The sequence below is a fragment of the Clinocottus analis genome, unplaced genomic scaffold, assembly GCF_023055335.1.
Source record: "Clinocottus analis isolate CAN_PGR_092001 unplaced genomic scaffold, fCliAna1.0.p SCAF_10, whole genome shotgun sequence".
NCBI classification, from domain to species: Eukaryota; Metazoa; Chordata; class Actinopteri; order Perciformes; family Cottidae; genus Clinocottus; species Clinocottus analis.
Genome location: NW_027175821.1, coordinates 952,286 through 975,064, shown reverse-complemented (window position 1 = coordinate 975,064; position 22,779 = coordinate 952,286). Strand labels below are relative to the sequence as shown.

Below are 22,779 nucleotides of genomic sequence, written 5' to 3'. Positions count from 1 at the left end.
CTATGTAAGACTGCACGGAAATAATTTATTTGATTTATTTAGTTTTTAGTTTAAATAGTTACACATAAATCAAGGAAACTTCAATTAATAGAATAGACAATGTGTCTCAATGCTAGTAATATGTTATCCTCATAATATTCATGTTTAACATTCAATTTAGTATCAAAGTATCAAAGAAAACCCCCAAAACCACACCACATCCACTTTTTGTTTGCAATTTATTGCTTATATAAACGCTCTCTAAACAATTTTTGGTAAAAATAAAATCTATCAATAATAATCATAAATAAAATCATCACAATGACTTTTACAGGACATTATATTGCACAATTATAAGCCTTAACGAGAATCACAGAACACAAGTGTTGCTCAGGTTGTGTGTAGGAGGAATGTTCAGAGGTCTGCGGGGCAAAGACGCACTTTGGTAGCGACCGAATATCGGAAACTTCGTCGTCTTTGATTGATTACGGTCAAACAGCCGGGGCGGCAGAGCGCCCCGCTTGTTCGCCGTCACGGAGCGTGACTCTTCTTTGTCGTCGAGCGATGAGCTACACGGGGAACGACGGGTTTCTTGTGGTACAGATCCGACGCGGCGGTGCAATTAAAATAAGAAAAGACGACACACACAAAAAACCTGCAGACGTGGCTCACTTAAATGTCAAAAAAAAAGTTTGTTCTTGTGTGTAATGTGGACTCTTAAAGTCGGACGGCCGCGTTTAAAACAGGAAGGAGTCGGACTCCCTGCGGTTTCTCAGACGCACACGTTCAGATCTGTGCCACAACAAAGACAAAAAGCCCTCCTCCTTCCTGTGACGGGTGTCGGCCTCGGTCGTTTCATCTTCTCATAGCAGCGTTTTACTCCCAGAGATCAGCGGGTGTCTCAGCTCTGACTCAAACACAGCTTGGCAGTTTGTGATTGGTCGGCTACAGAAAGGCCTTAGATCCAAAGACTCCTTTTGTGTTACGTGTGGGTGTGTGTGTATGTTATGTGTGTGTGTTCAGATGTTGTCCACCTCCGTGCTGAGTTCAGGGCACACTTCCTTGAGTAACATTTCCATCAACACCTAACGGAGACAAAGAGAGGCACGATTATCTGTTTTGCAGCTGTAGTCACATTTTTCAATGGGTTACTATGGTTTTTAAGTTTTTTTTAATGGGTGTTCAAGAGTTTTCAAGGGATTTTAAGGGTTTCCATAGTTTTTAAGAGATCTTTTATGGATTTTCAGGGGGTTTTAAGGGTTTTCTACTCCTCCAATAGTCTTCTAAGGCGATTTTCAAACACAATGTACCATCAGAACACTGATAGCTGCTGAAAATGGGCCTTTATACACGTCTGTAGATATTTCATTAGAAACCAGATGTTTCCACCTGAAATAGTCTTTTACCACATTAACTGTGTAGAGAGTGTATTTATGATTCATTCAATGTTATCTTCATTAAAAAATACTGTGCTTTTCTTTGAAAAATAAGGACATTTCTAAGTGATCCCAAACTTTTGAACGAAGCCTATTTCCGCCACAAAAAATAAATTAAAATAAAAAGTCATGATTATGAGATAAAAAGTTGAAATTATGAGATAGAAAGTCAAACCATGCAAACTATGCATGCACTTACTATCCCATAAAAATACTTTTTATCCTATAAATTTAGATTTTTTTTTTTTTTTAATTTTTGTGGCGGTAATGGTCTTCCATACTCGTCAGCTTGATTCTTACATAGAGGAGATGTTTGTTGGCACTAGCCTCCTGCAGGGCGTTGAAGATCTTGATGATTCCATAGCGGGCGTTCTGCTGCCCGACGAGATTCGCTAGTGCGTCTGACCAAAAAGATGAAACAAAGCAAAGAGATCAGACGCGGGTTTGTGCGTTCGACACCTTCAGATCAGTGTGTGTGTGTGTGTGTGTGTGCATGTGTGTGTACCTGGGATATTGTCGAGTAGTTTCTGTTGAGCTCGTTCCTTGGTGTCGCTGCGTTCGGCGTCGGTCCGGACGCTGACGTGAGGGGCCAGCTTCCCGTTGGGCCAGAAGGTGTCTTTGAACACGTTGATGTAACACACCGATATCTGCTCGCAGAAGATCCAGTTCACTGTGTCGCGGATCTGCCTGGAATATGATGAAGAGGAGACGTCAGGGGCCTCGTTAGTCTCAGGAAACATTAAAAAACAACACGCAGTTAAACTCAAGTGATCACGGTGCAATTCGTCTCGCGGGTTAATGAAGCACAGCCAAGATCCAGACCTCAAATCTGATGGTAAAACTACTCTGATGTACCGCTTGTTGCCTCTTTTCACAGTTCCCTGCAGTTCAATTACCACAAGCAAGTTAGTTTATTACTCAAATGAGGCGACAGAGACGCTGTGAATGAATGGGACAAAGTCAATAACAATTCGTAATCTCCCAAAAAAATTGAATTACTCAAACTTACTTGTTGATGGTTCGTCCAAATGTCACCTGGACTAGTGCAATTAGAGTCTTCCTCACCCACTTAAACACTGAGAGGGGGACAGACAGGCAGGAAAAGATCAGATAACTCCACTTGGGAATTCACAAGTTGTTAGCAAAAGGACATGGTCTCGCTAACTGCGCCTCAACGGAACAAATAAAGCATATTTTATCCTTGTGTCCTTGCGCTACCCACTTCCTCTGAGTTCAAAGATCTCCCCGATGAGCATGAAGCAGGGCTCGGCGAGGGCGTCCCTCCTCCCGTCCGCCTCATCGCCGTAGTCGGACAAGTCGCTGTCGTCGTCCGCCTCCTCCTGCAAAGTTTGCACACGGGGAAGCTCAATGAACTCTGATATGACGACGTGAGTCTCATGCTGCGACATCTAACAATGTTCCGTCACCGTTTTTATCTTTATGTCTGAAAACTTTGTGAAACTATGTGTTACTGCCGTCTCGGCCATGACGCTCTTGAAAAAAGGAGGTTTTTAATCTCAATGAGGCTTTCCTGGATAGATAAACCGTAAAATAAATAAAAATGGATGCACAGTGTGGGAGTCTCTGTGGCTCTAAACGTGAAGGATGGAGAGTACCTCTGTGTGGGAGAAGAAGTCTCCAGGGAGCCTCTCCAGGAAGGAGGCCAGGGAGAAAGAAGACTTCTTCTGGATCGACATCACCTTCAAGCATCAAAAAGAGGACATCAAGACCACGCAACACTGCGTGGGATCATAACCTAGTCTTCAACTGTGCTGAGTATCTGACTGTACTGGGTTTTGTATTCTTATTCTGTTTCACGTTGTGTTCTGTACGTTTTTGTATGTATTGTGTGTCCTTTCTGTGGAGCCCAGGAAGATTAGCGGCCGCTAAAGGCGTCAGCTAACGGGGATCCAGTAAATAAGCTAAGCTAATCGATGCTCTAGTGGATGAGGAAGACAACGTGACAGCGGATTGTTAATCCAGAACATACCGGAGGGAACCGTGAAACCTCGATTAGTGCACCTGAGATTGTGAAGTTGTTACCTTGAGGTGCTCTGGGGACGGGCTGAGGAACGCATAGAGGGCCTCCGACTGGCACAATCGCTCATCTGTCAGCAGACGCTACACACACACACACACACACACACACACACACACACACACACAGAGAGAGCGTCATCATCTGCATAATGTAGCAGTACACTAAAAAAGAGGCACATCTAACCAGTTTGTGTGCGTTACGTTGACGCACTCAGATGCCACACAAAGCCATGCTGCTACTACTCCAGTGTGCCAGTAGTTCACCTGGAGGAAGGCATTGAGCTGAGTTTTGCTCTTGTCTAAGAATTTTTGGTCGATGGACTTGAAGGGAAGTTTACTGAGCGACGGCAGCTGGAGCTTCTTCAGCGACGGGAAACACTGCGGAGGGAAAAAAAAGGGTCAATTCGAAAACCCTTTTAATGCGGATTACTAATCCACGTTGATGTTAAACGCAGTGGATTTAAAGCGGCGCTCCTCCGTGTGCGAGCGCAGGTTGAACCCTCGGCGTTGCGTGTTTTTTTACCTCGGTGAGTTTGCGGTGCAACATCTGGAATTCGGTGAGTTTCCTTTGGACGCTCCAGCGGCTGTTGGCCGCCTCGTCTGCTTCCGCCAGGCTCACACACACACTGTAACAGGCCACCGTCTCACCGCCCTCCTCTGTGGCCTGCGACACGGCAAAGTGAAATGACAAACATTTGATCCATGCATGAGAATATGTTTCTGCAGGGTTCATACACAGTTTGACCAATGGGTTTCCACAACTTTTAACCAAATTTCATTGACTTTTAGACAAATTGTCATTGACTTTATACTAAATTTCCATGATATACACACTTTAACATGACTTTAAACCAATGTTTCATGGTTTCAACCAAATTTCCTTGACTTTTAACCAAATTTCCTTGACTTGTAAACAAAATTTCCATGATATACACACTTTTCCATGACAAATTTTCAACAACAACAACGACGTACCTCGGCAGCAGTGATCGTGGCCCTCCAGTGGCTCAGGTTCTCACACCACCAGTCAGTCCTGGTGATGTGCTGCTGGAGTTCACCGTGTTCTCGCTCCATGGTGCCGATCTCCTCTTTTAGTTTGCTCATAATCTGCAGACACAAGGAGGCGCAGGTTTGAACCAGTTTGAAACCAGTTTGAAACCAGCATGTCGAGCACAGCTGAATGAAAGACAAAGCAAGCGGTTCACATGACGCCATTAAAAGCATCAAAACATAATGCAGAAGAAAACAGGATTTCAAAAAACAGTAAAGAAAACATTAAAACAGTCAAAACGCAAAATAATCAATTTAAATTGAATAAAAGATGCAGTGCAGAAGAAAGAAAGAAAGAAAGAAAATGAGATAAACAAGGAGTAAAATGCAATGAAAGTGGACGTTGAGATGTTTTTAAATTCAAACCCTTTTCAATAACTTTAGCTAAACAAATACCCACGAGGATGTTTTAACCTTTTGGAAACCGTGCGCGAAAATGTTAAGCCCCAGCATGCCCCATTCAGACAATCTTTTGGCCTAACAGGTGAAGGCTTTGTTCTATTGTGATGTTTGTTGCAGATTCAGATTCTTTAGGTCCTAATCTCTCCAAAGAGGTGTCTTATTGACCGATTTTCTGTCCTAATTCTCCCGTCCTCCGTTACCTTCTTGTCTGGTTTGGGTGCGTTCTGGATGGAGCCCAGCGCCTGCCGCTTGTACTCCAGCTTGTCGTAGAGCTGGCGTAGCTTGGTGGCGGCGTAGCTGGCCTGCTCGTTGATTCTTTTGCTGCCTTCGTCGCCCGCCTCCTCTCCCGCGTCCAGACCCTGGCACCCTTCTTCCTCCTTTTCCTCCGCGCTGCACTGCGATTGGCTGCGCTGCTCGTCTCGCCTGATCAGCCCGTCGTAGTGCTCAGACACCAGGAAGGAGGGGTAGTACCGCTCCCTCATGGTCTCGGCCACCTTGGGGGGATGGAAGAGAGCTTCATATTGTCGCTGTGGTCCTTGTAATAAGAGCCATTTCTTACGGTTAGTCAGCACAACAAAAAAAAAAAGCACCTGTTCTTGTAGTCGAACAAAGACCTGTGTTCCCCGGTTCCCCACCAGACTCTGTTGGATCTCCTTGAGGAGGAACTTCTCCACTGGAATCTCCCGGCTCTCCACGAAGAACTTCTGGTAGATTTCCCCGACGATTTGGGGAACTTCGTTCTGTTGAACACACACACACACACACACACACACAAACACACACACGCTCGGTTACTCGTCATGATTACTATGTTTCACTGTAGCGGCGGCGCCTGTAGTTACGATGACATCACTATGTCGATGCCAACGCGGTCTGATGGTGTGTTCACACCGAAAGAGTTACAAAATATTAGCACGAGTGATGCGAAGAAGCGTTGAGAATATTCTTTTTTTACTCATTCACCAAAAAATTTCTCTAAAAAAAAATTGCCTGAAAAAGTTTCTCGAAAAAATTCCTCCGAAAAATTTATCCGAAAAAAATTCTCTGAGAAATTTCTGACAAAATTGTTTTCTGAAAAAAAAAATTATAAAAAAAATCCTCCGAAAAATTTCTACGAAAGAATTCTCCGAAAACATTTCTCTGACAAATTTGTCAGAAAAAATTTCGCAGAAAAATTTCTCTGAAAAAAATTCGCGGAGAAATTTCTCCGATAGCATTTCTTGGAGAAAATTTTCTGAAAAACATTCTCCAAAAAAATTTCTCCAGAAACATTTTTCTGACAAATTTATCAGAAAAAAAATTCTCGGAGAAATTTCTCTGAAAAAGTTTCTGAAAAAAATCCTCGGAAAAATTTATTTGAAAAAAATTCTGGGAAATTTCATTGCCAATTTTTTTTTCTGAAAAACAATTTCTGAAAAAAATTTCACGAAAACATTTCTCTGACAAATTTATCAGAAAAAATTTCTCGGAGAAATTTCTCTGAAAAAAAATTCTCTGAAAAAATGTAGACAATTTGGTCAACTTCGTTCTGTCGAACACACACACATAAACACACGCTCGGTTACTCGTCATGATTACCATGTTTCACTGTAGCGGCGGCGCCTGTAGTTACGATGACATCACTTTGTCGATGCCAACGCAGTCTGATGGTGTGTTCACACCGAAAGAGTTACAAAATATTAGCACGAGTGACGCAAAAAAGCGTTGAGAATATTCTTGTTTTACTCATTCACCAAAACATTTCTCTGAAAACATTTCTCCGGAAAAATTTCTCTGAAAAAGTTTCTCTGAAAAAATTCCTCCGAAAAAATTGTTTACTGAAAAAAAAATTTAAAAAAAAAATCCTCCGAAAAATTTCTACGAAAAAATTCTCCGAAAACATTTCTCTGACAAAGAAAATATTTAGCGGACAAATTTCTCTGAAAAAATTTCTCGGAGAAATTCCTCCGATAACATTTCTTGGAGAAAATTTGCTGAAAAACATTCTCAAAAAATTTCTCAAAAAACATTTTTCTGACAAATTTATCATAAAAAAATTCTTTGAGAAATTTCTCTGAAAAAGTTTCTGAAAAAAATTCTGACAAATTTCTCTGACAAATTTTTTTTCTGAAAAACAATTTCTGAAAAAAATTCTACGAAAACTTTTCTCTGACAAATTTATCAGAAAAAATTTCGCGGAGAAATTTCTCGAAAAAATTTCTCGGAAAAAATTTAGACAATTTGGGCAACTTCGTTCTGTCGAACACACACACACACGCGCTTACGATGACATCACTATGTCAATGCCAACGCGGTCTGATGGTGTGTTCACACCGAAAGAGTTACAAAATATTAGCACGAGTGACGCGAAGAAGCGTTGAGAATGTTCTTTTTTTACTCATTCACCAAAAAATTTCTTTGGAAAAAAATTCTCCAAAGATTTCTCCGAAAAAAATTCTCTGAAAAAGTTTTGACAATTTGGGGAACTTCGTTCTGTCGCACATACACACACACACACACATACACGCACACCTAATTCTTTTTTTACTCCATCACCGAAAAATTTCTCTGAAAACATTTCCCGGAAAAATTTCTCCGAGAAATTTCTCTGAAAAAATTCCTCCGAAAAATTTATCCGAAAAAAATTCTCTGAGAAATTTGTGACAAAATTGTCTTCTGAAAAAAAAATTATAAAAAAAATCCTCCGAAAAATTTCTACGAAAGAATTCTCCGAAAACATTTCTCTGACAAATTTATCAGAAAAAATTTCGCGGACAAATTTCTCTGAAAAAAATTGTCGGAGAAATTTCTCCGATAGCATTTCTTGGAGAAAATTTTCTGAAAAACATTCTCCAAAAACATTTTTCTGACAAATTTATCAGAAAAAAATTCTCTGAGAAATTTCTCTGAAAAAGTTTCTGAAAAAAATACTCGGAAAAATTTATTTGAAAAAAATTCTGGGAAATTTCTCTGACAATTTTTTTTTCTGAAAAACAATTTCTGAAAAAAATTTCACGAAAACATTTCTCTGACAAATTTATCAGAAAAAATTTCTCTGAAAAAAATTCTCGGAGAAAATTTCTCGGAGAAATTCCTCCGATAACATTTCTTGGAGAAAATTTGCTGAAAAACATTCTCCAAAAAAATTTCTCCAAAAACATTTTTCTGACAAATTTATCAGAAAAAAATTCTCTGAGAAATTTCTCTGAAAAAGTTTCTCTGAAAAAATTCCCCCGAAAAATTTCTCTGAAAAAAATTCGGAGAAATTTCTCTGACAATTTTTTTTTATGAAAAACAATTTCTGAAAAAAATTCTACGAAAACATTTCTCTGACAAATTTATCAGAAAAAATTTCGGAGAAATTTCTCGGAAAAGATTTCGGAGAAATTTCTCGGAAAAGATTTCTCGGAAAAATTCCTCCGATAACATTTCTCGGAGAAATTTCTCTGAAAAAAATTCTCTGAAAAAATTTAGACAATTTGGTCAACTTCGTTCTGTCGAACACACACACATAAACACACGCTGGGTTACTCGTCATGATTACCATGTTTCACTGTAGCGGCGGCGCCTGTAGTTACGATGACATCACTATGTCGACCATCACCATCACTAACGCGGTGTGATGGTGTGTTCACACCGAAAGAGTTACAAAATATTAGCACGAGTGATGCAAAAAAATATTCTTTTTTTACTCCATTTCCGAAAAATTTCTCTGAAAACATTTCTCCGGAAAAATTTCTCCGAGAAATTTCTCTGGAAAGAAATTCTCCCAAGATTTCTCTAAAAAAAAATTCTCCAAGAAATTTCTCTGAATAAATTTCTCTTAAAAAGTTTCTCTGAAAAAAATCCTCCGAAAATGATTTTCTGACAAAAAAATTATGTGAAATTTTTTTTCTGAAAAACATTCTCCAACAAAATTCTCGAAAAACATTTCTATGACAAATTTATCAGAAAAAGATTCTCTGAAAAAAATTTCTGAAAAAAATCCTCCGAAAATGATTTTCTGACAAAAAAATTGTGTGAAATTTTTTTTCTGAAAAACATTCTCCAAAAAATTTCTCTAAAAACATTTCTATGACAAATTTATCAGAAAAAAATTCTCTGAGAAATTTCTGTGAAAAAATTTTCTGGAAAAAATCCTCCCATAAAATTTCTCAGAGAATTCCTCCGATAACATTTCTCGGAGAAATTTTTCTGAAAAAATGTCTCTGGAAAAGTTTCTCTGAAAATGATTCTGACAAAAACATTTCTGAAAAAAAATTTCTCTGACAAATTTATCAGAAAAAACTTCCTAGAGAAATTTGTCTGAAATAGTTTCTCTGAAAAAAAATTCTGAAAAAAATCCTACGAAAAATTTCTCCAAAAACATTTCTCTGACAAATTTATCAGAAAAAAATTCGGAGAAATTTCTCTGAAAAAATTCTTTGGAAAAAAATTCTTGGAAAAATTCCTCAGAAAAATTTATCCAATAACATTTCTCGGAGAAATTTCACTGAAAAAAATTTCTCGGAAAAATTTCTCCAAAAATATTATCCGTACAATTCTGCGAAGAATTCTACGGAAGGAAAAAAAAAAAAAAAAAAAAAAAAATCGGCGAAAAAATTTCTTTGGGAAATTCTCTGAAAAAATTGGTCTAAAAATTTGCCCGACACTGAATTGCGAAAGGCAATCAGCGCTAAGAAGCTGTGCCCGCTTTCCGCTGTGAATGATTGCGAAAAAGCTAATTAACCACATAAACTGTCGAGCGAGTAAAATCAGGCGAAAAAGCGTTGCGAATGTTCGCAACTGTCTTGGTGTGACCACAGCGTTGGCGGCGCTGTCGGCAGAGCGCTGCGAGGAATCACCTTGTTGGCAGTTTTCAGCGTCTCCACCAGCTCCCAGAAGCTAATCAGAGCTCTCTTATCGACTCGCTCCATGTAAACGCGGAAGTGCTCCCGGTAGCCCGGGTTGGACAGGATGTCATCGAACTGGAGAATCTGGACGGGGGGAGGAGAGAGTGAAAGACATGAATCAGAAAAAGACATACGCTTTTCTTCTGAGTACCAAAAAGTGATATTTTTTCAGTCTTACCTTCTGGCTCTGAGGGTCGTCGCCGTCGTCGGCCCCTCCGTCCTCGTTGCTCTCGTAGTTGGGTCCTCCGAGGAGGCGGATCCTTTTCTCGCACTGCTTCTTGGCGACGGTCAGCTGATTGATGTAGCGTTTCATGTCCCTGGCCCTCAGCAGGTCGGCCTTCATGGCTGCTGACTCTTTCCCTTTTCGCTCTGAGAGAGAGGGACGCACAGCGCAGCGGTGGTTACAGGGAAACGTCTCAATATCTATCGGATACCATTTAATACTGTACGGACATGTCCTGATGTCCTGCATTTGAAAGTTTTAAAATCATAAAAATATTGTCTCCTGCATTACGTTTTGATGCTTTTAATTTAATGGTTTTTACGTGAAGCACTTTGAATCGCCTTGTTGTTGAAATGCAATCTACGAATAAACTTGCTTTGCCTTAAATTCACACTTTTTTTTCTTTTTTTTCATTTCGTGGAATACTTTCGTCTAAACGATGCGTTCCCCCGTACCTTTCTGCTTCTTGAGCTGAGGGAGGCTGCTGATGGTGGTGGCATGAATAATCTCTACCACTATCTGATACCTGCAGAGACAAGAGAGACATGCAGAACTTCAATCAGCTGCTTGGGGATCGATCCATGAAACCTAAACGGGGGCCGTCTAAGGATGGATGAACTGAACACTATCGACAAACGAGAGCTAAAAAAGACGGCAGGAGGAAATCTTCCATTCACGGTCATTCTAAAACAAACGAGACGGCAGAACAGTATCACAGCCACTGGTGTCGCGTCGTCGTGCCTGAGTTGTTTGAGGAAATTGACATCGGCAGAAGTGGATATCAGTTTGACGAAGTCTTCGTAGGAGGCAGCGTAGGTGTAGGCTTTCTTCTGCTGCTCGGCCTGCTGCTCCCTCTGCTCCAGCTGAGACAACAGCATCCTGTTGATGGAGTCCGGGTCGCTCAGCACCTCCACCAACGGTTTCAGCACTGCAGCACACAAAGATACGAAGAGGAAAAAGGCTCACGTTAACAGGACGATCGCGCGGCTTCTGAGCTCGTCTTTTGAGTTTTAATGCAAGTCTTGTTTGACGACACTTCGCAGCAGCGAAGTCACAGCAGCCAAAAAGCAGGTGTAATACATCATGGTGGGAAGGATTTCTAGTTCCACAGCCTGGTATAAAGCCTGTGGGCTCCATGACATGGTTTTATTGGGCCATAGTCAAACACAAACAAAGCGTTAGCCATTAGCCGGTTGTTCCCTTGGTCACAAAACAACTGACAGCACCGTGGCGATATCCATGTCCGCTTTACGGCTACAACATGTGCAACCTACGCCGCACATGCACACGTACCTTTAGTAGTGATGACTTCTGTGAGGCAGCAGCGTAGTGTGTGGGACTTGGCATCCTTTTGTGGCAGCAGACACAGCAGCAGTATTCTGGCTACGCAGCGGAGGAAGGCCAGCTCGGAGTCCGGGCCGACCAAACAGGGATGGAGAGGAAACGGTCGAGTGCACTCCTCTGGCCTGGAAACACACACGCACACACACAAAAGAAGACACAAATGTCAGACGACACGTAGGGAGATATCCGCCTTCATCCACAGAGCGAAGGCCGTCGTTGTTTATTGGTCGTCGCGTTTCATCTCAGGGTCTCTGACGACTGAACGAGACGCGTCTCTGCTGCACATCATTTCTGAAGTATGGAAGAAAAAAACCCCGAGTCGACTCGCCCGACTTGCCGGAAATAATGAAACCGGACGACGTGTGAATCATCGCTCTGTCTCTAAGTGCACCTGGCGGACGACCGCCTGCAGACGGAGCGAGGGGCAGGGGAATTTAAAACGGGATTTATTGTGATCATTTCATCCCGTCTGCACACGCAAAGAAATGACACAGCGCTCGGCACGACGGACACAGTTCCATTAGCGAGTCAAAGCCGACGTATTTCCTGTTAAACAGCTGAGAAGTGACGAACGCATTAGTTCACTGCTCACAATCCTATGGCCGCATTTGCATAGGATCGTGTGTGTGTGTGTGTGTGTGTGCGTGTGTGTACCGTGCAGACGCAGCTTTGAGGTCAGTGAAGTGTGCGTGGAGGATCCGGATAGTGTCGTAGCACACCACGTTGACGAGGTCGATGTCAGCGAGCCTGGACCTGAGCTGGCCGATCATCTGCCACCAGTCCTCCGACAGCATGGCGTACAGCTGGCCCTCGTCGTGACTCAGAGGGACGTACCACGACAGGATGTAGTCCCTGTAGGCGAAGTCAAACACTGGGGACGGACAGAAGGAGGGAGGAGAGAGTCAGACAGCACGTCGTTACATTCGAATGGGTTAAAGAGAGATGGATATACTTTTTTTTATGTTTATAGCACCGATGTTGTGCATCAACCATGTGGATGCTGAGGTTTGAAGCGTTCTAAACAATACTCTAATCTCCCAGGACCCCTGAACACACCCGTCACACTAGTTTCCGCAGCATTTGAACGGTGGAGAAGTCTCCAGTCCGTCCCGTCGGTATGAACGCGCTGCTCGTCATGTGCAGGGTCATGGGGGCTGGAGGCGCGTCCCAGCAGGCACACTTTTTGAGCAGGGAGGTGGAGACTAAACACAGTCACAGCTTCAGCTTTTTATCTCTTGAGAAGTCTCTCGACGTGCTGCTGTGGTTTAGTGGTTTTCTGACGATACTTTAAAGCCGTAACTGACAGCAGCTTTTAACAGATGCACAATTGAAGTGTTCTACACAACATGATGCATTCGGGGGCAATTTCAAACACTCTCAAATGGACATTAATGTGGTGATAACTGCTCACGCTGACGCAACGAATCGTGCTTTGAAGGAGCGTGGTGCTGCAACTCCATAAACTATGTGGGTCAAATCAATCTTTCCTTCTTTTTTTTTTGATCTGTCAAGTAAAAGGAAATGTGTTTAAGCCTTTTAACTGTGAGACACCATAACGTCTTAACATGTTGGACGTGGTAGAGAAAGAAACACGAGAGCAAGACCAGGGAGTTTTTTTAAATGATGCGAGACAAGACCGTCGCCTGTTTACACTGTTCATCAGAAACAGTGACACAGCAGGTCTCGACTGTGAACCTAACAACGTCCTCATAAAACTTACACACACACACACACACACACACACACACTCACTCCGCCACCAAAAAAGAAGCTTTTCAAAACACACACACACACTGGAGTGTGTGCAAATACACACCCTTAGTGTAAATCCTGGAGCCATCTGTTCCTTGGCAGCCAGGCATACTTTGCCTCTATGTGTGTGTGTGTGTGTGTGTGTGCGTGTGTGTGTGTGTGTGTGTGTGTGTGTGTGTGTGTGTGTGTATGTATGTGTGTGTGTGTCCAGGACGCTGTACTGATGTAATCCACTGTGAGTGGGAGGGATCACTGAGGGGACGTGATGCCCGACAGACACAGAGCGCCATCAGTCAGCAGATTTTTTTAGTTTTTTTGTTCAAAAGCAGAAGCTGAAAGCGTCGCCGACAGTTTCAGAAACATTGAAGCGACGCTGAAATAGAGGCCGAGTGATTTTTGGAGGCGCATGTAAAACTCTACTGGGATTTATTTGAGTGAAGACAACAGGAAGTTGAGATGGATGAGGGCGGGGTTTTGCAGCACAACTGCAAACATTTAGTTAATTAAAAAAAAATAACAATTAAAAAAAAGGCAAAGCATTGTGGGATTTTTGTCAAAAAAGAAGTTGGATGTTGTGATGTTATCATGTGAATAATAATCATGTGAACAATTAAAAACAGCTGCAACATGCATAACTTAAAGCAAACTAAACACTCTGTAATAATCATGATATCATTTAAAGGCTAAGTTCATCTTCTTTTGCGTTAAAGTGGACACGAGGCCATGAAACATCAAAAAAAGCCAGCATCGGAGTCCATTACCTTCCTTCAGCGCTTTGTCCACGTTGTGCGACACCACCACCCTCCTGCTCTGGCTCGACTCCTGAACCGGCACCAAAAAACGGGCCTGGGGAAAACAAGGGCAGTCGCAGATGGTGACAATAAGCATCAAATCAAAAGTAAACATCGAGCAACAACAGGACGGGAGAGGGGGGGGAGAGCCGAGAGCGGTGAGTTCAAAATAAGCCTCAATTTCTGAAAAAGGCAGCCCAAAATTTGTCGTGGGTTATACAACATGTCGACGAGACAAACGCTTGTGACGATGCTCCTCCGCTGTCAACATCAATAAAACATCAGTGCACACAGCTTCTCACACAGGCACAGACACACACACACACACACACACACACACACACAGCTGAAAGAAAGCCGCTGAGCTGCGGCTGCCCATTAGAGTCGAACCCGCCAGCCGGTTTTCAGGGACACAATTTACTTTTCTTGCGGAATAAATCACCCTGTATCTGAGTATCTGAGCCTGTGTGTGTGTGTGTGTGTGTGTGTGTGTGTGTGTGTGTGTGTATGTATGTATGTGTTTGTGTGTGTCTAAATCCAGCACCGTGACTCCACCTCATCATTTATTGAGCAACACAGCCAGGAATCCAGGAAGAAGATGAGAGAGAGAGAGAAAGAGAGAGTGAGAGTGAGAGAGAGAGTGGAAAGCCGGGAAAGGGGGGGAATAATTGGAGGTGGGGGATGGAGGGAGGAGGATGAAGCGGTCCAGAGGAGCAAAAAGGAGAGGAGAAAATATTGAACCCAGAAGTGTCTATGCAACATGTTGATGTGATAGAAATGCCCTTTAGAGTGTGTCAGTGTCCTCCCCATCACTGGGTTGCAGAGGTTATAAAGCATGCTGTAACGCCAATGCAACATCACAGGGTGCTCGTAGAAACTGTGTGAGTCCTGATGATTTTTTTTTAACGAGGAGCCAGTCTGAATCTTACCATCAGCTTGTTGAAGAACTCCCGCCGCACGGCGGACAGCCTCCGGTTCCGGTCGAAGCAGCTGACTTTGAGGGGACTCTTCCGGACCAGCAGGACGAAGCTCCCGGCCAGGAAACACAGCAGGGCGAACGACACGTAGATGAACAACTTGAGGAAGAACGAGGTGAGGGTCAGGCCTCCCCACGCCAGCTGAAACGCTACGGCCGCCACCACGCCCAGGCAGAAAGCCGGCACGAACCGGAAAGAGGAGCCGATGGCAGAGGTGGTGGAGGTGGCCGACATGGGCCCCTCGTCTCCGCCGGCGCCGCCGCTGCTGCTACTCCTTCCAGCCGGTGGTGGTGGTGTGGTGGTGGTGGTGGTGGTGGTGCTGGGCATGCTGCGACCCCACCATCCATATATGTGCCACTACTAGTTAGGGCTAACGTGGTCTCCCGCTAGTCTGTACTGCCAAGTCCGACTGGTAGTGCCCCTTCCTCCCCTCGACTACCACACTGTCTCCAGGACGAGGCATGCCCGCTCCGACATCTCCCCTGCGGGCCCCCACGCCGCGAGCACCGGTCCGCCAGGCGGCCACAGGCGGCACGGAGCCCCCGTCCGCTCAGTCATCCACGACCCCCCCTCGGACTGGCACCTGACCGGCTGCCTCGGAGAGAAAAGGACGACAGGAGCTCCTGCCGGCGGGCGCTCAGACAGCCGAGACCCGGGGCGATGGGATAGCACCATCCACCGTCACCTTGGAAACACATAGGTTGGAGGGGTAGCTTAGTGACTGTTGCTAGCCAACTGCAGCTAGCAGGACGCTCCGCTAAGAAGACAATAAGTGTTACTGGTACCCTGCTTTGCTAATACATACAATACAACTGAGAGACAGCAAATACCTCTTGAGCTGCTTTGGGTAGCGAGTTGTTGACTGGTAGCTAAGCCAACCGCAACACGGGCAGCTAGCCACCAAGCTAGCTTGCTCGCTTAGCAACCAATGTAACGCGAAGCTAACGCTAGCGTACTTACCTGTCGGTGTAATAAGGGGCGCGTGACAACAGCACTACGTTCTCGGTCTCCTCCGTGTGAAGTAACGTAACCGGGACATTGCGGAGGCGAATTAAACAATAGTATAAACGCCGCGGTAGAATGGAGCAGGTCCACAATCCCCAACAGATAAAAAAAAAAAAAACAAGCAACTGTTATTCTCCTCGAGCTCCAGCTGACTGACGATCTCTCTGAACGTGAGAGGGTGTCAGCCAATCAGCGCTCGTGTTAACCACAGACGGTGCGCTTGTTTTATTCATCCACACAGCCCGGATGGGTGGGGGATGCTCCGTTTAAACGTTGTGCTGAAAAGAGGGACTGACTGGGACGCTCCGGATTGTAATCAAGCGCACAACCAGATAAAGGATCATGCCTCTCTGACGATTGTTGTTTTTTTCTCATCAAATGTCTGATGTTGTGCTTTTGTTTGTGCTAACGATAAAAAGGTGTGACTCAAAGTATAAATACGCGTATTTATATTTGTATATGTTTAATATTTTTTAGGCATATACAACCCAGATAGTTAATGGGATGTTAAGGACTATTATTAATTCAGAAAGGATTGATATTCAGAAAGGAAACTATATTTTAAAAAAAGTAAAAAGCTCAGAATAATAGGGCTACAGTAATTACGCTATTTTAATATATATATATATATATATATATATATATATATATATATATATATATATATATATATATATATATATAATCAAATAAATGAATGGCAGCAGATCCTTTGCCCAAACAATATGACATGCATTTGATATTTGTGGATTTATGTTCATTTTGGGCTACTGGCGTTTGATTTCTGCACAACAATTCGAAGTCCAACTAAGGCACTTGTGAACGTAATTTCACTTGGCAGGTAATGCTTATTTTAAATCCAACCAAACATTGTCTTTGTGCCATAAGTCGCTCCTTGAGACTCTTATTTGTACAGATACTTCGTTCAATCAGTAAATAAAGTGTGTATGATACAACCAGAATCCTAAAGAATGTGAGCATTATAAGCGGTCCTCTTCATCTAAGCTTTCGGAGATAGGAACACATGATCAGAAAAGTCTGACCTCTGCTGTTGAATAGATCCATTATAGTGGAAACGAAGGCAGACACATTCAGGTCTGATATCTCCACAACGAGGCAAGTCACACCAAAACAATCTAGATAGATAAATAAATAGCACTAGACAGGTGGAAATATATACATTTTTCATTTTGGGGTGAGCTGCCCCTTTAAGTTATCCTCAAATGTGTAATATTGACCGTTAGTCAGGTCTTAAAGGTGCTCATGAAAGAATATGAAATGAATTAATAGACAAGAGGAAGCGATTCCTTGTTTTATTCTTGGAATGTAGGTTATGAAGTACAGAAGTGATGACGCCTCCAATCCACTCGGGGGTCCCAGTTGCTTTTTCCTGGATGTTCTTTGTCTCTTAGGAAGTTGATCTTCAGCAGATGAGGAATCCTTTACACTTGTGTTTTTCCTTCCTTATGTCACTTATTACGTAAGAAATCACTCTTTTGCTGTGCAACACTCTTTTTTTTATATCAAAGCATTCTTAACTGTTTGGGATACAATTCATATTAAACTGAATTAACGCTCGTCAAACTCTCAGCGAGCTCTTCTGCTACTATTGTATGAAAAAGAAAACTTTCCATTTCTTGTTCCAGACATTGTCGATGATTTGCTAACAGCTCCCTCGGTCTATTCTTTCCGCCTGTGTCTGGCGCACACACACACACACACACACACACACACTTACATCTGATTCCCCTTTCTCCACTAAAACAGACTGTGTGTGCAAGTTACTTCCTCTTACAATATTCATGTATCTAAACCAGGCAAAAGGTTTACACAGTCCTCTTTGCAAGTACGTTGTTATATAAGGAGCTTCAGGCTTTACTGCTATTCACTATATTGTTAAAATGTACAGTTTCATTCCACTTCAGAAACTGAGAGATTTAATGTTTGGTTCATCTTTGCTCCATCCAGATATCCAGATAACCATGACTAAGCCATCCCAACAAAGTAAAGATTTTTTTTTTAAAGGAGGAATTTCTTACAGTATTGAACCTGGAAACAAAATGCAGGGAACATTAACATAAACTAAAAAATGTCCCACTTCCTGTTAGGTTTAGAAAATGTCCCAAGAAGACTTTAAAAAAAAATCTACATGTGATACATGTGCCGACCAAGTTTGGTACATCGAGGTCAAACACTATGAGGGCAGCTGCTTCTAAACTCTGCACTCGGCCCGGCGTTCGCTCAGCTGTTTCAGACCAAAAATAGTCGAGCCGTGAAGACTTGACATCCCCTCACGTCTGATCTAGGAAGCTGGTCTGCGAGGAACAGCGTTGGGGTCGTCAACGGGGTCGATTTTGTAGTCGGTGGGTCGCAGCTTCATGGCGCTCGTCTTCAGGGAGTACCACCATCCTCTCCAAGTGTACCAGACCACACCGTCGTCCGTCAACGCGTTGTAGAACCCGTTGGGGTAGTACAGGCCGTTGAGGTGGGCTGAGTGACACCTGGGGAACGACAGGAGTATCATATCGTCACCTTCCTGAAGTAATCGCCGGAATAATTGTTTGACAAAAATGATTTTCTTGCCTTAATCATCTCCTTGTGATACTGACCACCTCTAGTAAAACCTCCTCCATCCTCAGGTGAACAGATCATGTGATTCTACCCCTGTAGTGTAACTATAACTATGTCAAGACTGTGACTTAGGCCACTTTATTTTGCCTAAGTCACAAGACAAAGGCCATTTTACAAGCTTGTCAAGATGGCGTTTTGAAGCTACCATTAGTTAGCATTTTTGTCAATGAAAATCTGACTGGAACATAATATAAGTAATCATAACATAATTTCAGCGGTATTACAGTATGCCTGTTCTGAACCTGAAACACCTGAAAAAAATGACTTAGGCCTAGAGGCCCAAAGTGACGATTTGTTAGTGTAGTTGATAAACGTGAGCGTCTGTAGCTGCTCGTACTTGTTGAACCACCAGCCTCCTTTGTCTTCCTGCGCACAGTTCCCCTTGTGGTTGTCGTTGTCCTGGTCGTAGGTGCTGAACCGGACGTCCTGGTGACTGGCCCACTCCGACACACCGAACTGATATCTTCCCGACAGAGCGTCTCCAACCGTGCCGACGTAGGCTCCAAAGGTCAGCCGGTAGTGATCCTGGAGAGAGTTGTATTAGTGTATTAGGAGAGCTGCTCATCGGGGTTTAGACAACAACGTTAGACAACTACTACAACAACTGTTTCCCCCTTGTTTCCTGTCTTTAAGCTAAGCTAACCAGCTGCTAGCTTGATAGCTTCATATTCACAGTAGATCTCTAGTCATAAAACTACATATTTGATTTAATTCTCAGCAAGAAAGCCAATAATTGCCTGTACATAAGGCAAAAAGAGGGGAAAACTACCGTAAATAAACACGGACACAAAGTAGTAACTATATCTGAGAGTTATTTACTTTCCTCAGCATTGTCAAATATTTCTATATTTCAGTATCAACACCTCTTCATTGGCCACTTTGAAGTTCTTGTACTCGGCGTAGCCCTTGTATCCATCAAAGTCTCCCAGGTTAATCCTCAGAGAATAGTTCCCTGTAACAGACAAACAAATAAAAGACTTCTGAAAATGAAAAAAATTAATTTTTTGGGATGGTTTTGGTGACTTGGGGGCAGCCGCACGTCGCTGAACATCTTAGCTAACGGTACCGACGGTGAGCAACATTAGCCTTCATCTAGAGTCACATTTCTGTACGTGAAAGAAGTCCAATATTCACTTTTCTTATCGCTCTGTTTTTGTCCTCCACCAACTTCTGAGAGAAATATTAAGCTCTTTAGCTGCTAAATGCTCTTCTGTGGTCACCAGCTAGCCGCTAACTTGTCTGCCTGCTGTTTGGTGCTGAGCAGCTGGTGCTGAGCAGCTGGCACAGAGCGGCTTAATCCAATATTTATTTTAGCCAAAAACATCTTCTCGCTGTTTGCTGGAAAGATGGTTGTCAACAGCGGTGAGAGTGGCACAAAACAATGAAGAGGAGTGTTTGAAAAACCAGAACAATGAGCCGACAGATGCTCGAACGCTCCGCAGGGCCAAGGGGGACTGCAGAGTCGGGTGATAATTCATCATAATAATGTGAGGCATCACATTACACAAAGTCATTGCCAGTAATATTGATTAGAGCAGCTTTAAATTACACAATTTAGAAAAAAATGGAATGTTATACACCTTGTGCTGTGATGTAATGCAGGTTGTCATTTCCGAGCCAAAACTCTGCATCCATGTCTCCAAAACCATCTTTATACTCTGCCCACGACCTGATACATAGATAGATAGATAGATAGATAGATAGATAGATAGATAGATAGATAGATAGATAGATAGATAGATAGATAGATAGATAGATAGATAGATAGATAGATGAAAATGTGCTTCATATGATCTCATTATTCTAGACCAGATATCAGACACACCTGTTGAACTTCTCCGTCCCGTCGATCCGTCTCTGAAAGACAATCCAACCTCCTCCGTCGCTCATGTCGCAGTAGACTCTGACGGGCCGAGGGCTGCCGCGGGGTTTGATTGTGTAGAAACCGCTGGATTTGAAACCAGAAGTGAAGAGCTGGGAGCAGTCTGAAACACAACACACACGCCTGCATTTGGTACATCTGGTCGCTGTCTCTGCAACATGAGACCCGAAACAAGGTACGTTGAGCTCTCGAGCGTCGTCTCGCGGCCCCGAGAGGCCCTGACCTGCGGACTCGTTGTTCTGGCTCTGGCCGGGTCCGGCTTTGTCCTCGGCGGCCGGCTGGCTCAGCAGCTGCAGTCTGCGTAGGAGGACCTCTTGTTTCTGAAGCCGGCCCTTCAGAAGCGTCTCCTGCTCCCGCAGACGAGCCACCTCCTCGCTGCAGCTGCCTGACGCCTACGCACACATTTGCTGCATGTGTGAAGATCCTCACTAATATTCACTCCACAACTCTGAGATGAAATATCTTTTGTTTAAATCTGCACAAAAACACAGCATGTAAATGTTGGAGGTTGTAGTTCTACTGGGAATTATTCCTCAGCGACGACACGACCATACCATATACATGTTAATGATAATTATGTATGTTAAATTGTCGGACACAGCCTGGCTAGCTCCTTCCCCCCGTTTCCAGTATTTATGCTAAGCTAAGCTAACCAGCTGCCGGTTCGAGCTTCGTGTTTAGTGTACAGATATGAGAGCGTCGTCAACCTTGTCCTCTTAACTCACAGCAAGAAAGCAAAAAAGCGCGTTTGACAAAAAAAACAAAAACAATTTAGCTTTTCATTTTAGGAGACAAAAAATTCCCTCACTTTTAAAGTTTTTTTTTTTACAATGTGATCACACCTACTATCGTCAGGTTGTGGTTAACTTTGGGTTGAGAGTGCAGGTTTTTTTAGAGCATTTTTTTTTCCGGAGTGTTTTTTTTTTTGGAGCAAATTTTAGTTTTCAGAGCGTTTTTTTTTTTTTTTTTTTTGAGACGTTTTTTTTTTTTTAAATTTTGACCGTTTTTTTTTAGCAAATTTTAGTTTGAGAGCATTCTTTTTTTTCTTCTTTTTTTAGACACCATTTTTTTAATTGAGAGCAAAGAGTTGGAGATAATTTAACTACAAACTAGAAATTTGCTCGGGTAAAAAAGATACAAATCTACCTTCATATTAGTCCTGCAACTTTAAAAAAAGACGAAATTCATAAAGTAATGAGTCACTTCACACGTCTAACCGCCTCTTAGCCGCTCACTAGACCTATGATGCACCACGTAGCACGTAGCCAGCAACATCGACCATGCATTGAGATCAAGACTGCTTCTTGTGGAGCACTTACACAGAGGGATGGAGACGCTGCGATGACCATCAGTCCCGTGAGCAGCAGCCACGAGCCTCCCATTCCTCTTCTCGAGCCGACGGGCAAACTAAAAGATGAGAAGTCGAGCGAGAAGGTTTGTTCCCCGCAAACCTGGAAGCCAAACGAAGCCGCGTGCGAAGGAGAAGGAGAAACTGACCGAATGCCTGATTCTCTACAGTCATAAACTATCAGAGGTATGCAGGGAGGGTCTAGAGAACAAGGGAGGAATTGCCAAAGAACCTCATTGAAATTCGGGGAAAATCTCTTTTTTCCATTTGATGTAATGGAATAAAAAGAGAATAGATGTGTGGCATTGTTGTAAGAACAGAGGGTAGTGTTCCTCTACGAGCATATGTGTTAGATCATGAGGAAACAAGGCTCAAAACGCATCTCGTTGTCTGTGATCGGCCATCTGTCCTCTCCTTTTCCTTCATTATATTCTCCTCTTATCTTCTCCTGCCAGCTCTTTGATTTCCCTCCTCCTCCGAGGCCACTTATCCAGCCCTGCGAGTGTCATTAAGAGACTCGAGTGGTCATCGTGTGTTGACGAGCAGCGTAGTGCCGTCGCAAATAAACGCAGAGCGAGCGGCTAAATGCCACTGAAGGTCAGCGGGGAGCGAGGCGGGGAGCGAGGCGGGAAGCGGCGGCGGCGGCCAGAAAGAGGCATTTCATCTCGGGAGGAATCCGAAAGGAATCCAGCGTCTCCTGATGAAGTGCTGCACGGCTGCAGCTGTCCTGTGTGTGGAGGTCAAGAACGGTTTTAATGAAAAACAAGACCGCCACGCGTCAAAAGAGAGGTTTTTATTCGCCGGTATTTGAAGTTTACATCTCTCTTTCACAACCAAAGGACCGGAGTAGGATGAGAAATTGACTGTTGACCTTGTCAAATAAGCAATACCATAATAATACATCCAGAACGTCTTCAGGCATTCACACTTTGATTTAGAGGGGAAACGATCCACCGATCTGGATCAATACATCAATTCAATGACCATCGGTCTCAATAAAGTCGATGCAAGTGAAAACATCGATGGTCACCGTCTTGAAGACACGCCT

General features: G+C 43.2%; 2 protein-coding genes across 2 annotated transcripts; both read right to left on the bottom strand.

Moving 5' to 3' along the window:
- Positions 1-103: 103 nt before the first annotated feature.
- snx25 (sorting nexin 25) lies at positions 104-16,025 on the bottom strand. The gene is made up of 21 exons (XM_068589142.1): positions 15,826-16,025; positions 14,818-15,550; positions 13,859-13,943; positions 12,000-12,216; positions 11,295-11,467; positions 10,743-10,929; positions 10,457-10,527; positions 9,957-10,147; positions 9,731-9,862; positions 5,498-5,647; positions 5,108-5,401; positions 4,431-4,562; positions 3,979-4,119; positions 3,720-3,833; positions 3,459-3,536; positions 3,032-3,115; positions 2,638-2,755; positions 2,425-2,491; positions 1,921-2,102; positions 1,716-1,816; positions 104-1,064 (listed from the first exon to the last, which is right to left on the bottom strand). Exons 2-21 carry the CDS (start codon positions 15,190-15,192, stop codon positions 999-1,001), a joined length of 2,958 nt encoding a protein of 985 aa, XP_068445243.1. The 5' UTR covers positions 15,193-15,550; positions 15,826-16,025; the 3' UTR covers positions 104-998.
- A 1,157-nt stretch (positions 16,026-17,182) lies between these two features.
- Positions 17,183-21,841, bottom strand: LOC137793422 (fibrinogen-like protein 1). Its single transcript, XM_068589571.1, has 7 exons — positions 21,703-21,841; positions 20,607-20,775; positions 20,327-20,486; positions 20,082-20,170; positions 19,365-19,453; positions 18,839-19,026; positions 17,183-18,371 (listed from the first exon to the last, which is right to left on the bottom strand). The coding sequence occupies exons 1-7, from the start codon at positions 21,763-21,765 to the stop codon at positions 18,173-18,175; spliced, it is 957 nt and encodes a 318-aa protein (XP_068445672.1). The 5' UTR covers positions 21,766-21,841; the 3' UTR covers positions 17,183-18,172.
- Positions 21,842-22,779: the final 938 nt, after the last annotated feature.

Excerpts from the sequence above, each read along its gene's own strand:
- LOC137793422 (XM_068589571.1), bottom strand. The coding sequence starts at position 21,765 with ATGGGAGGCTCGTGGCTGCTGCTCACGGGACTGATGGTCATCGCAGCG. Across the intron at positions 20,776-21,702 it reads CAGCGTCTCCATCCCTCTGT|GCGTCAGGCAGCTGCAGCGA; the intron begins GTAAGTGCTCCA and ends ATGTGTGCGTAG. Across the intron at positions 20,171-20,326 it reads GGGACGGAGAAGTTCAACAG|GTCGTGGGCAGAGTATAAAG; the intron begins GTGTGTCTGATA and ends TCTATGTATCAG.
- snx25 (XM_068589142.1), bottom strand. The coding sequence starts at position 15,192 with ATGCCCAGCACCACCACCACCACCACCACCACACCACCACCACCGGCT. Across the intron at positions 4,120-4,430 it reads CCACGATCACTGCTGCCGAG|GCCACAGAGGAGGGCGGTGA; the intron begins GTACGTCGTTGT and ends GCCGTGTCGCAG. Across the intron at positions 2,103-2,424 it reads TTTGGACGAACCATCAACAA|GCAGATCCGCGACACAGTGA; the intron begins GTAAGTTTGAGT and ends ATCATATTCCAG.